The 14,645-nt window shown below is 36.6% G+C and overlaps 1 protein-coding gene across 1 annotated transcript in view; it reads right to left on the bottom strand.

Annotated features, from left to right (window-relative positions):
- Positions 1–14,645, bottom strand: part of LOC150087146 (endoplasmic reticulum transmembrane helix translocase) — a 760,787-nt gene that overhangs the window by 658,453 nt on the left and 87,689 nt on the right. Inside the window, exon 3 of the mRNA XM_090371851.1 lies at positions 13,810–13,997. Coding sequence (XP_090227977.1) covers positions 13,810–13,997 — 188 coding nt within the window. The remainder of the gene's footprint in view (positions 1–13,809; positions 13,998–14,645) is intronic.

Raw genomic sequence — 14,645 nt, 5'->3', positions numbered from 1 at the left:
GTTTGCTGTTGTATCACATTGTTCATTAGCTGCTGTATAACTTGTAACTGAGATGTCACTGTTTCATTCCAGCCAGGTGTGCCTTTTGTCGCTCAGCAATCAATCTAACCTGGTTTACGGTATATTAAGTCCAGTTGCACCACACAGTTCATCACTTATTGTTATGAAATTTGCACTGTGGGTAAATGAAATGTTTGTTGTCAGAATTCAATCTAACCTGCCTTACAGTATTAGAATTAGCATTTGGAGAGGCATATGAAGCAAGAAAGCAAGCTTATACAAAAAAAAAAAACCTTCCAATTTCACCCATCCATCTGCTCCATAAGTTTGTCCGGTTCTTCCTTGAATTTATTTAAGATATCAATTTCCACAATGACAATGGAAGTTTGTTCCAGCAATCAACCAGCTGCTGGCTAAAGGCAAATATCCACACATATTGTTAGCTTAACTTCTGCTCCAGGGAAAATAATAGTGACTGGTAAAAGAAGTAATGTAGGATGATCTGAACAAGACTACAATTATAATTCAGACAGCATGTGTTTATTACAGGGAAATCTTGTCTGACCAATTTGAATGGATACTACAATGTGGTCACAAAGGAACTGGATGCAAAAAATAATTTTGATATCACATACTTGGATTTCGGGAAAGCTTTTGATACTGTTGCACATAAAAGACAAATTGGAGCATTGTGACGTTAAGGGCAAGTTGCTGCTATGGATGAAGGGATGGTTGAGTGGGAGAAGACAGAGTGACAATCAATGGACATTGCTCTTCGTGGACTAATGTTATTAGTGGAGTCCTCCAGGGTTCAGCATTGGTCTCATTGTTGTTTCTATATTTATGAATGAAATCGATAGAGGCATATAAGGCTTATGTTCAAGTTTGCAGATGATACAAAAGTTTGAAGCATGGTTAATAATAGGAATAATGGTATGCTACTGCAAGAGAATCTGTAAAAGTTAGGCAGATGGGCTGAGAAATGGTAATTGAAGTTTAACATTGACACATGCAAAGTACTGTATGGTTTGTCCCCGACTTACATAACTATGGGTTAACAATTTTAACTTCGGACTTACGTAAATATTTTTAGTAAAATCGTAAACATACTTTCTGTATATTTTTAAGAATGAAGTCAAATGAGGAACAAGATGTATAAGTTTTTATTTTCGTTCCCACAAAAAAACGTTGGATAATAACCTGCAGTGTAACTAGAATCTAGGCGAGTAACTAGAATTAACAGTTCATTTAAGAATTCTGAATAAATATTAGACAACATGAGTTTGAGACAGGTGAACTATGTTGAAGCACTTCAGAGAAACCCCACAATGTTCAAGCCATGTGGACTATGTCCCATCTGCTATTTCTTCGAAGAATTAAACTCCAGCCCTTCATCTCTATATCCTTTCCTTCTGGATTGTAGAGTCAGTTCAGTTTTGTTTAAGGATGAAGTGGAAGCTTTTGTTTGTATTTTGTATGTAATATTTGTACACATTGGGTTATTGTGATGAAGTTGAAATTCACATTGTCCAACCATTTTTAACGACTTTGCGTCAAACTATCATCGTATAGTGTGGGCTTCGTTCACATGTCGTAAGGTGTGACAGCATCTCTTGTAACTTAACCCTGTGAAGTGCTTTAAAGATAGTTATAGCATAACTATTTTTCTTCGTCCTTCTTAGGATATTATGTGGTTTTTGTAATTTTGGCATATGAGGGATATAGTAGCAATATTTTATTAGTCATTTCCAAGTTACATAAAAATCGACTTACGTAAGAAGTCCTGGAACATATCTCTTATGTATGTCAGGGACAGACTGTATATGGGTAACAGCCCAGAGTAACATACCAGCTGTGTGGTACTACACTCAGGTTAGTGGAAAATGAAAAATGAAAAAAGTCTGGGGGTAATTGTATAGTCTGATATTATCTCTGAGCAATGCAAACAGGTTGCCTGGACAGCTCATGGGGTTTGTCAATGTTATATAGGAATTTTGCTGGCATGGATAAAGTTTCCTAGTTTCCAGACTGATGAGGGGGAAGAAAGGTGCTCGTACCAAGAAAGGCTTCAGTTCTGCAACGTGCATCGTCTGGAAACTAGGAATCTAGGCACCTGCAAGGTTATCTGGTTGAGGTGTTTAAGGCTTTGAATGGACTGAGGAAGCTCAATGCAAATGGGATTCTTCTCAAATTAAGGAAGGACAATTGCAGAATAGATCTGTTTGTCTTTAGTCAGATTGCTTGCTGGAACAAGCTTCCATCGCTTGTTGTTGTTGCTTAAATAAGTTCAAGGAAGAACTGAACAAACTATCGGAGGGAATGAATTGGTGAAATGGGATATATCTTTTTTTTTCTCTCTTTTTTTTTTTTTGGCTGTGCTGTATACGTTCACTTTTTTCACATAATTTTCCACTACTAAATGCAAATTGAAAAAAGGGATTATGGTGATAAAAGAGCCAGAATCTCATATATTTAAGAGAAATCATGAGAAGGTGGGAAAGACCATAGGCGTCATTGAGGATTTATTCCAATGTTGAAAAAAGCAGTAATGGTGTAACAGGCTTTCATAATGTCACTGTTTACTATAAGATTCTCTATGATCAAAAGAAAGCATCTCATCAACTTTCGTTGATTGAATTTTTCACACAGGATTATTTTATCAGCTATATACAATAATTGTATTTATTCATATTTAATTTTTTTAAAAAAATCAAATTATTTTTAAATCTTTGAATTTTTAAATTCATCTCACCAATTATTCAATGGATACGCTGTATTGTAATTCTTTAATAATGGAATCCAGTACAGTCGGTCCTCGTATAACACGTGTTTACATTACACGAATTCGATCATACATGATTTATAAATAGGGGAACGTTATCTTATATAACACGAACCGAATTCGCTTATGCACGATTCGCCTTTGTGTTTACAAGAAATGGCAGTCGAACGCAGAATCACCCCAACCGAACGCAACACGATAGGAATGAAGAAGATTCTGAAAATGTATTTATGTGTTTTATATCAGTGAAGGGGAAACACATTTCACCATAATAACGTGAAAACCAACATAATTCCAGCTATCGATATAATCGCAAATGCAATTAGATGGAGTTTACTACCAGTTTATAACAGATTCCACTACCAGAAACGAAACTGGAAATTGTTTTTATTGTTTTATGGTAGTAATCCCTAGAAATGTGGTGTTAATAGTGATCTCTGCCTTTATGGTGTTGTTTATTCAGTTGCTACATGCACGCAGCTTTGTTTATGTGTATTAACCGTGCCTCCTTGTTTTGTAATTGTGCTTTATTCCCTAAAAATTAGTAAAATACTTAAAAGGTGTGAAAAGGAAGCGTCCTGGTGAAGACACTGCAGATTCAGAGAGAGAGAAAAAAAACACAATATCGATAAACAGAGGCGGACTGGGTCAAAAATTCTTACCCGGGAAAATTTATAGTGGCCTCATACTACGGTTTATGGCCAAAATCACACCGGCCTCGGGCCCACCGGGATTTCCCGGGTAAGGCTTATGGCCAGTCCGCCTATGTCGATAGAGAAAAAAATATGAAATTGTGAAACGCTTTGAGCGAAATGAAAGACCATGTGATATTGCACGTGCTACAGACCTAAATGAGGCAACACCGAGAATTACAAAGAATGCGAAGAAAATAAAAACAACTTTCACAGCAGGAACAACTCAAAGTGTAATTAAAATCCATTAGATTAAGACACAAAGAATTGGAAGAGATGGAACGGCTGTCATCTGTTTGGATAGAAAATCAAACAAAAAACAAGTTTGCTTACGATAGAAGCAAAAGCAGTAGCAATATTTTATTACGTAATAGTCGTAATAAAATACGTAAGCATTTTATTACGACTTACGTATTATAATTTATACTTACGTATTATAAAATACGTAAGTATTTTATTTAATATAATAAATTTTTTACGAATAAAATACGTATTTTATTCGTAAAAAATATAAATATAATAAAAAAATATATATTATATTTTTTATTACATATTTTAATCGTTATAAAATACGTATTTTATAACGATTAAAATTACCCGATTATTTATTGTGTTTGGTAATGTTTTGGTTCCAAATGTGTGTTCAATCTTGGTGGTCAGCACCTAACCCCACTTTTCCCATAGGGCCTGTTGTTTATATTGCACGATTTTGCATCGCACGAGGGTTTCTAGGAACGCAACTATCGTGCTATACGAGGACAGACTGTACCACAGGCCTATTTGCCTTTATATGTGTTTTTATAGGAATATAATGTGTGGTTGGTATACATTAACTATTAACTGAGTGTTAGGTGTACAATATCATTGCTGCAAACTTACTTTTTCTGCAGCAATAGGGAAGGAGATTCTTGTTTTCTCCTCGTATATTCAACTGACTTTTGAATTTTCCCAAGCCTGGGGAAATTCAAAAGTCAGTTATTCATATTGTCATTCATAAATGTGAAAATTCCATCTTTGTTCACTCTGCTATCTAAGAGCCTTAGATATCAGACCTCAAAATTACCATACTTGGTAGGTGCTCTTTATCCATTTCACTTAGTTTATCATTTATATTTGGACTGTTTTTTTTTATGAAGCTTGATTCCCTCCAGAAGAAGTCTTCATGCTTGCAGTTTCAGCTTTACATAGTGGCATTATGATCTGCCTATTTACAAGTAAATTATCAGCCAATGATCGACATCAATAAGACATCATAGGCCCAACTTGCAGCTCTTATGATGTAGGCAGAACTTCATATGTCTGCATCACAACTTGCAAATTTCCCTCCTCCTAATGTGAAAATGATTTTTGGAATTGTTATTTTCCACAAATAAAATCTTGCATTTTGTAGCATTAAAATATTGCTTATCCCGAAGTCTGTTCAAGTTGTTCTGAAAGAGCACCACTTGGAGCCAACCACTGATCACGCCCCTAATGTTTGTTGTTTGTTATTTGGATTTTAGGAGCATTAGCAACTAAGGCCATATTGCTCCGGGATATGCGGTGGTCATTCCCTGACCTTTCCGCATCCTCCGTATTTGGTGGTGACGGGCTCGAACCCCGGTCTAATCAAGAAGCATGTGCTACGCACTGCTGCTCCTTCCCACCTGGCTACGGAGGCACCCCACGCCCCTAATGATGATACTGTATACGAATTCTGACATTGCATCAGCAATCCTTCAAAACACTATCATTTAAAAAAAATCAAAAACAACAGTAGTCCCAGCACTAAACTTTGAGGGATTCACTTGTAACTCCAGTTCGATATAAAAAATAACTTAATAATCACAATCCTATGCCTCCTATCCTGAAGCCATCATGTGATCCATATTAAAGGGACGTGTCCATAATAAATGACAAGTTCCAGCTTATACAGTAACCCTGTGTGCACGATAGTCAAAGGCTTTGCAAAGTCTAAATAAACAATGTCAAAATTATGTCTAACTCACAAGTGGTTCTTTTAAAAATAGCTAAACAGATTAATTAAACAAGTGGAAAGGGGGGGTTGTTTTAAGTGGCATGCTTGTTAAAGATCACATAGCAGCCATTTTTAAATCTCAGGGGAACATAATTTTTAATTTTGCCTGTTCTCAAACCAGCAGCTGAGTGTGTTTTACTCATTTTTGCAACGAACTTAGTGTCTCTATCTGCAAAGTCAAATGAGGGAGGAAGTGACCTAAGAAGTCAAGAGTAGTCCCCACTTTGAAAATGAAATTGAAAATTATTTCTCCTTGTTGTGAAGCTGGGAAATTGCTGGTAGAATTTTCTATAATGAGGGCTAGCAATAAATTTAAGATAAGGACTAAAGATTACATTTGGAATACTATCAAAACCATATCTAAAGGAAGAGAATAAGCTTCTTGAAAGTTTCTAAGATGGAGGCGATTCACCTTGTGAAACAGCAAAATGTGGATTACAATGCAATGACACTACAAAAAATTCGAGGTGGGTTATTAGATCAGGGTATATAAGACCAGGGGAAGAGCAGAAAAATAACTGTGAAATTCTTAAATTGAAATGAGACACAAAAACCTATGGACATTAATATTACTGGTGAAAACTAACACAGTGGACCTCAGAAAGTTTACATTTTGCCACCAGCATGTTATTGACCACTGGAATAAACTTGATAATCTGGTGAAATTTAAGGAGTAGCCAGAGCAGCAATTTCTGGAAGTACAAAGAGTGCGAGAGTGGATAAGTTTGTTTGTGTGTGCGTGTGTGTATGAGAGAGAGAGAGAGAGAGAGAGAGAGAGAGAGAGAGAGAGAGAGAGAGAGAGAGAGAGAGAGAGAGAGAGAGAGAGAGAGAGGGAGGTTCATAGATTTTTCCAAGCCTTTTGGTTTGCTAGATACATAGTCGGGATACTTATTGATTTGCATTTTTAGATACATTATAGTTTTGCCTTTTTATATGGCACTTCATTTATGATCTTTAAGCATTTTGGCCAGCAGAAACTAAAAAAAAAAAAAAAAAAGTTCAGTTTCATTAGTTAGCATTAAAGATGTCATTGTGGTTATATATAAACAAAAAAAAATTTTTTTAAACAATTCTCCTATTCCTTCATAGCTTCAGTGTTGATAGTGGCTGTATTTTTGCCAAACTTAAAGGCAGCCCATGATGAGTCATATTTCTGAAACTATCCCAAAGAGATAATAGCACAGGTTTGTGAAGGAGAAGTCACCTGAGAAATCTGGTTAACTGCTATACACCTAAACTTTAGAAAAAAATTTGATAATCAACCACCTGCCTATGAGAAATTCCTGTATAATACTGAATAAACTGGAATTAGAGGCTGAATGAATGATAGAGGACAGAGGATAGTCAAAGGAGCCTCTCAGGGATCAGTGCAGGGACCTCTTGTTTGCAATCTTCCTTAATAACACTGAAAAGGGAGTATAGGAAAAACTGTCATAAAGTCTGTATTAGTACTGTATTGACAGACAATGCAGGAAAGCAAGCTTATACACATAAATCAAAAAAACTTCCCACATAACCTGTCCATCCATTTTAATAGTTTTAGTTCTTAGTTAAATTTATTCAAATTACCCACTTCTACCACACCAGCCATTCCTACCCTGCTTACCTACTCACTGAGGCATATGAAAGCCCTGAAGGAGATGAATAAAATGAACAAGGCAGGTACTTATGCACAGAAGAAACATGAACTAGGAAGGAGGTGATACTAAAATAAAATCTTATAGAGTAATAGGTCAGCTGAAGTATGTCTTTGTGCAACATGTTGTTTGTTGGAATAAATCATCTTCCAGTAGCTAAGGCAGAGAGTTTAGTAAAATTCAAGGCAGAATACAATTCACTTTGCATTTTTGGAACCCCCAATAACAGATAAAGAAAAAGTCCACTTCTGTGTATAATCTGATATTACTTTATCTATAACTAATAGAACTGTACTAACAATAAACTAAAAATATATGCAGGATCAAAAAAAAAAAAAAAAAAAGAGACAAATTAAATTAAAAATATAAAATTATGTTTTACGGAAATTCTGATGGCTATTCCCCTTTTCCTCAAAACTCCCATCTAGTTCAATACACTTGTTCCATCTCCACAGCTTCCTCATCCATTTTCTAAATATTTCAGAGAAGAAATTGTATAAGAAACAATTTAAGATACCCACCAAGTGACAGTTATTAGCTCAGTGTCAAGAGAAAAATAGCAACCTTTTAATTTGGCCTTCAGCTTAGGAAACAGAAAAAAAGTCACAAGAGACAAGACCTGGTCTTCAGGAAAGAGAAAGAACTGTTTAATGCTTAATTTGGATAATTTCCTCAACAACTGAGGCTGTATAACTTCTCGCATTGTCTTCATGCAGTAGCCATCTGGAAATTTTCAAATCAAGTCTTTTGCTGATCCAATTTCCTTAGAGCTTCACGGTAATATTTTCAAGGCAGTATAACGATAAGAGTAAGAGAAGAAATATATGCCATTCATATCAAAAAACAGTAATAATCATGTGCCTGCTCGAAGCCTTCATGGACTGTGCTTCTTTGGAGGTGAAGATGTGCTACTCTTCCATTGTAAACTTTGTTATTCTGATTCAGGACCACAAAGATGGAACCAGGTCTCATCTTAAGTGATAACTCTGTTTAAAAAAAATTTTTTTTTCTTTTATATTAGTAGACATTTCTGAGGCAACAGATATTTCAGCTGCAATCTGTCTCTGTTCAACCAATTTAGAGATGATATCTCTTATACATTATATACAATATAATATTGTCAATTAATCAGTAAAATCTATTAATCTTCTTAAATTTCATTGTCAATTAAATTGTACTTTTTAATTAAATGCATATAACGACTTAGATTACAAACGTAACATAATTAATTAATACATAACTTGATACGGAAGTTATATAAACGGAAATCGTACATAATATTCGATACTGAAAAATATGTATAGCGTTATAACTGTGTTGTGATACAAGTTATAATTTTGTACTGAAATTGAAATTTTATTGAAATTAAATCGAAATCATGACTCACACCAGAGCAGCAAAGCAAAAGGCTCAAGCTAATGGGAGTGCTGTGGCTCAGGGGAGAACTGAGGGGGAGGGGCAGTTGCCCTCTGAATCACATCCTTTTAAAATGCGCTGCTTGCTTGATGTTTGTGGAGCAATCGGGTACGGGACATGATATTGCCATGGGGGATGTCTTTGTGTGCGCTCGCAATGTAAGGAGTGTAAAGAAATCAGGCGACAACTCAGCGCTGTTATGGGCCTATATGAGAGCTTGAAGGACAGGGTGGATGCCCTCAAAGGATCTAAATTGAGGGGCCCATCAAGCTCTCAGCTGCCCACATCAACACCAGACCTTACACTTGGTCACCATGCAACACAGCGGCAACCCCCAAGGCAGAATGCACTTGTCCCACAGGAACTAGTAGTTGTTGGTGACTCTATTGTCAGGGAAACAGGGAACATGCTTTGTAAAAAGGATAGTTGGAACAGGACCAGTGTATGTCTGCCAGGGGCAAAGGTTGATGATGTTTTAGAGCGGATATCGTCTTTTAAGGGCACAAAAGGTGATATAATTGTACATTGACACTAATGATATTAAGAGTAGGAGACCGGCAGAATTACTTAACAAGTACAGGTCACTGTTGAAAAAAAGCTATGAATTAGGGTTGATTTGAAAGTGTCTGCAATTCTGCCCAGACATGATAGGAGGGAGTATATGATGAGAGCAGTGTCGATCAATTCGGCCCTGGAAAGACTATACAAGGGGTAGAATATTTTTCAGCCTGGTCTGTACTTCTTAACAGGAGAGACTACACTTAAATAGAAAGGGTGCAAGAATATTTGCTGATGCTATCGAGGCAGTGTTAGGTGGGTCGGAAAACTGCTAGCTTGAGGGAATACAAGGACTAATAGATTAACAGTAGCCACTGGCAGAGGTGAAAGTGATTCTTCCACTGCTTCTATTGGAATGAGCAGCAGCCTGGAAAACAAGATGCAGGATATTTCAGAGACTACTGGGAGACATTGCGGTACAAGTAAACACATGGGTTGTGTTAGGGTAGCTAAGAATAGGAACAGGTGCATGTATACTTGCGTGTACACAAATGCTAGGAGTTTGGTAAACAAATTTGATGAATTTGAGGTATTGCTCAAAACATCAAAAGCAGATATTGTTGGGATATCAGAGACATGGTGTCACACAGATATAAGGAATGCAAAACTGGAATTTGGGGAGTACAATGTGTACAGAAAGGATAGACAACATAGGGAGGAGAAGTTATTCTATTAGTTAAGAAACACATAAAATCCAAGGAAGTGAAGCCAGTCGACATAGATGGACAGTGCAGTGTCGAGTCAGTTTGGTGTGACATAAGCATTGGGAGATCAAAATTGAGAGTAGCAGTGTGCTATAGGCCTAATGACTCTGATGAGTATAATACGAAATGTACAGGGAAATAGAGTGGGCCAGTAAATCAGAGAGTCTTATAATGGGGGATTTTAATTTCCCAGATATTGACTGGAATCTGTGGTTTGGTCACTCACACGCTAGCAAGGCTTTTGTGGATTTATTGGATGATCGTTATCTGCATGAGCATGTTCGGGAGGCAACTAGAGGGAGTAATACTCTTGATCTGATTATCAGTAGTAATTCTTCATGCATTAAAAATCTGCAGATAAAGGTGACAGTGATCACAGTGTGCCAAAGTGGGATTTACTCAAAGAGGTAACTACCATCAGGGGTAAAGGGAAGGGTTTTTGCTTTCGTTTTTTTTTTTTTTTTTTTTTTTTGGTAGTTGTTGGCACATAGGCTTCTGTGGCCATAATGCACCTCCCAAGGTTTTTGCAGTACTTGGATCCAAGCCCGAGGCGGGAATCGAACCCGCGACCTTTGGGTTACCAGGCAGGCAATTTACCCATCTGGCTAGCCTGGTCGGCTTTGCTTTCGTAAAGGCGACTACAATGGTCTGAGACAGTATTTAAATTCTATACAGTGGGACCAACTAATGATGTTACAAACAGCAAATTCAAAATGGGAAGCATTCAAAGAACTTATTTTGGAAGCTACTAGCTTTACATACCAACTAAGAAATACTGTTCAATGTTTAGGCTTAAATGGATGTCAGATGAACTAATGAGACATATGGCAGAGAATAAAAATGCATGGGATATATTTAAATTAATGGGTGACATGGAAGCCTATGATAGATATAAGCTGGTCTGTAAACAAGTCACAAAGGAGATTAGGCAGGCAAAGGCAGATTATGAGAAATCCTTGGCAAAGGATGCAAAGAAAAGCAGAAAAGAGTTCTTTACCTATGTAAACTCTAGAAGGAAAGGTATGAATCAGATTGGTCCACTGGATATTGATGGTTCAACAGCTGAGGATCCTGCTCAGGTGGATAACAAACTAAACGAGTATTTTGCATCTACATTCACACATGAGGAGTTATTCAGGAAGGGGGAACGCCAGAGGTGAAGTAAACTCTGGCAGTGAGCCAGATTATTTTGTAATAACTGAGAGGAAAGTGGAGGAGAAATTGTTGAGGATAAACATAAAAAAGGCACCTGGGGTGGATGGGATCTATCCAGTGATATTAAAGGAAGCAGCAAAGGAAGTAAGCAAACCCTTAGCCATAATTATGAGAGCTTCTTTGGACTCAGGGGAGGTACCCATAGACTGGAGATGTGCAAATGTGACCACAATTCACAAAGGAGGATCAAAGGCTGACACGAGTAATTATAGACCTGTGAGTTTAACTTCTGTTCCAGGAAAATTAATGCAGGCACTGGTTAAAGAAGCACTGCAGGATCATCTAGACAAGACTTCAGTTATAGCTTGGACACAGCATGGTTTTGTTAAGGAAAAGTCTTGCCTGACCAATTTGATTGAATACTATGATGCAGTCACAAAAGAACTGGATGCAGGGAATAACTTTGATATTATATACTTGGATCTTAGAAAGGCTTTTGATACAGTTGCACATGGAAGACTGCTACACAAATTGGAGCAGTGTGGCATTGGAGGCAAATTGCTGCTATGGATAAAGGGGTTGAGGGGCAGAAGACAGAGTGGTAATCAATGGACACTGCTCATCGTGGACTAATGTTATTAGTGGAGTCCCTCAGGGTTCAGTGTTGGGTCCGTTATCATTTTCTGTATTTATAAATAATATTGATGATGGTATATCAAGCTTAATGTCCAAGTTTGCAGACGATACAAAGGTTGGCAGGATTGTTAAGGACACTACTGAATCTATGCTGCTGCAACAAGATCTGGAAAGGTTGAGCAGATGGAGAGGTGGCAAATGAAGTTTAACATTGACAAATGTAAAGTACTACATATGGGAAACAGTAACCCCAGAGCAATGTATCAACTCTGTGGTACTACACTACAGTGGTAGACAATGAAAAGGACCTGGGGGTATTGTGCAGGCAGGTATGAAGTCCTCTGAGCAGTGCAGACGGGCTGCAAGAGTAGCTCATGGTGTATTGTCATTGATATATAGGAATTTTTCTAGCAGAGATAAGGAGGAGATTATTCCCTTGTACAAGGCAATGGTCAGGCCGCACCTTGGGTACCATATACAGGTCTGGAAGCCTCATTTCAAGAAGGATGTAGAGCTGCTGGATCGAGTACAGAAAAGGGCAACAAGTGAATGGAACAAAGGGTTGCTCTTACGAAGAAAGTCTTAAGTTTTGCAAATTACAGTGTCTGGAGACTAGGCGAGGTGATCTGATAGAGGTGTATAAAGCCTTGAATGGTTTGAGCATGCTCAATGCCGATGGGATTCTTCCTCTTGCTCAGAATAATCACCTGAGAGGGCATAAATTCAAATTGAGGAAAGACAGATATAGGATAGATGTGTGGAAATTTGCCTTTAGCCAGCGGATATTGCTTGGTGGAACAGACTTCCATCCCTTGTCGTGGAAGTCGGTATCCTAAATAAATTTAAGGCTCAGCTGGACAAGTATTTCGAACGAACGGAGGGGTGAAATGGGAGTGTTTTTTTTTGTTTTTTGGCTGATGCTGCATAAGCTTGCTTTCTTGCATCATATGCTTCTACTAATGCTAATGCTAATATGCATCTCATCTTACCTTACGTGTTTTTATGTGTGTGTGTGTGGTATGGTTGTTTATTATTAACACATTAGCTACTAAGGTTATAGTGCACCCATGTGATTTCATAAAAACCTCTTTGCATATTCCCAAAACTAATAACCCAGGCCTCTGTCAGTTTCCCAACTGCAATTTGTCTGTCATTAAGGATAATAGCAGATTCACCAACAGTGACACAAATTACTGTTATTAGAAGATATCCTCGGATAATGTCATCCTAGGATATGCTGCTGGGTCTTCCACATTTGAACTTTTTGTAAAAGTTCTGTATGTTTCAGTTTGTTATTTGTTCAGAAGGGGCAGAATTTCACACTGGGTGCCATTCATTCATTATTTTCCTAGCAGGTATTTCATCCTTGTTCAAGTTTGATGATGGTTTTCAGAAATTACTGTGGACCTGAAGAAACAAAAAAATATACATTAAAGATACCTGATAAGCTTAGGTCTACATGGTTTTTATTAATAATCCATTTTCAATAATAAGTATGTAGTATATAGTTTTCATAGCAGATAAGTTTCAACGTATATAGTTTTCATAATTGTGCAGCAAAATTAATCTCAATCCTATTTAACACATTATACTTAAATGCAAATAATATATTCTGATGTCAAAGAACTTTCCAGAATTCATATTCTGGAAAGTTCATATTCATTTATTCCATTAATTCTATTCCTTTCTATATATTAAAATAATATTCCTCATAGTGATATTTTTTCAACCAATGGGGGAAGAGGGATGCAGATTACGTGGTAATACGTAACAAATACTAAAATACATAACAGAAGCTTGTTTAACTGTGGTAAAACAAGCTTCTGTTTTAGCCTGGTCATGCTAGATAAACCTCATGCACGCACACTTTATTTATTTAGCATGACCACACAGTACCATTCTTGATTTCCATATGTATCGTATTTATGTATTCATAGCTGAGGAACAGACACACACAGTGTCAAAAGCTTCTGTAAGTATTTTATTTTATTTTATCAAAAGAAGCAAGCGCAGTGAGCAGGGGGGCAAAGCCCCTAGTAAGTAATTATTTTGCATTTTCATCTAATTCTCTTCTACAATTCAGTAAATGTTACTTTATTTGTAATAAAGCCAGGTCGAATTATTTTATTAGCTTTGCAAATTATATAGTATAAATGTGACAGTGGATTTAAAACAAATATATAAAGTAATAAAAAAGGTTTTCAAATCATACTCATTCTTTCCATATTTTCTTTCTGCAGCTTTCATTTCAATATCATCTTGAAAACCCTTCCATTCCAGATAATAAGACAATGGCAAGTCTGTATGAAATTCAAGACCCTGAAACCTTTTTTTTTCAGGATCATAAACATACTTTGTTTTCTGGAACATAAACCATGTATCAGGCAATTCACCTTCTTCCTATAATAAAATAAGCAACGTACAGTAAGTCAAAAGCTAGATATATGTTTTTCACTCAGTTATTATCCTGACAATAAAATCTCAAAAAAACAAACAAGAAAAAAAAATGCTGTAAATAGTTTTATTATCAAACTAATGGGGAGGAAAATAACTGCAAAAATTAAAATACTAAGAAATGTTATCAGCTAATTCAGTGGCCCCATCTAAGACTGCCTTTTAGCATAAGAAAGTCACTAAACAGAAACATCAGGATTTGGATTTTGGATTTTTAAATATTTCATGTAAATGTATATATCCAGCAGCACTTCCATCAGCATTATCAAGAGTTGCTGCATTTTCAGTAAAAGCTATTGAGCTATATAAATATTGTAGACAAAAATAAGCTGGAATCTAGCCTGAGCTGTGTTACAAGTTATAACATATTTCAAGTTCTGGCACTCTTCTTGAATCCTGGAATTTTTCTGACTTGCAGTGGTTGTATCATACTCATATTCACATATAAATGAAAAAAATATATTTAGTCATAGTACAGTAACAGGAATGCCACTGGGGCACAGAAGCTTCTTAGTATCAAGACTGTTCTAGATTCTTTCAATATCTTTCTGTCAGAAAACCAAGGGAGATATTAAATGGAATATGTTTGAAATG

Source organism: Mastigoproctus giganteus, chromosome 4 (assembly GCF_048544385.1).
Source record: "Mastigoproctus giganteus isolate SK-2022 chromosome 4, ASM4854438v1, whole genome shotgun sequence".
In the NCBI taxonomy this organism is placed as follows: Eukaryota; Metazoa; Arthropoda; class Arachnida; order Uropygi; family Thelyphonidae; genus Mastigoproctus; species Mastigoproctus giganteus.
The sequence above is the reverse complement of the archived record's forward strand: the minus strand, read 5'-3'. Positions and strand labels throughout refer to the sequence as shown.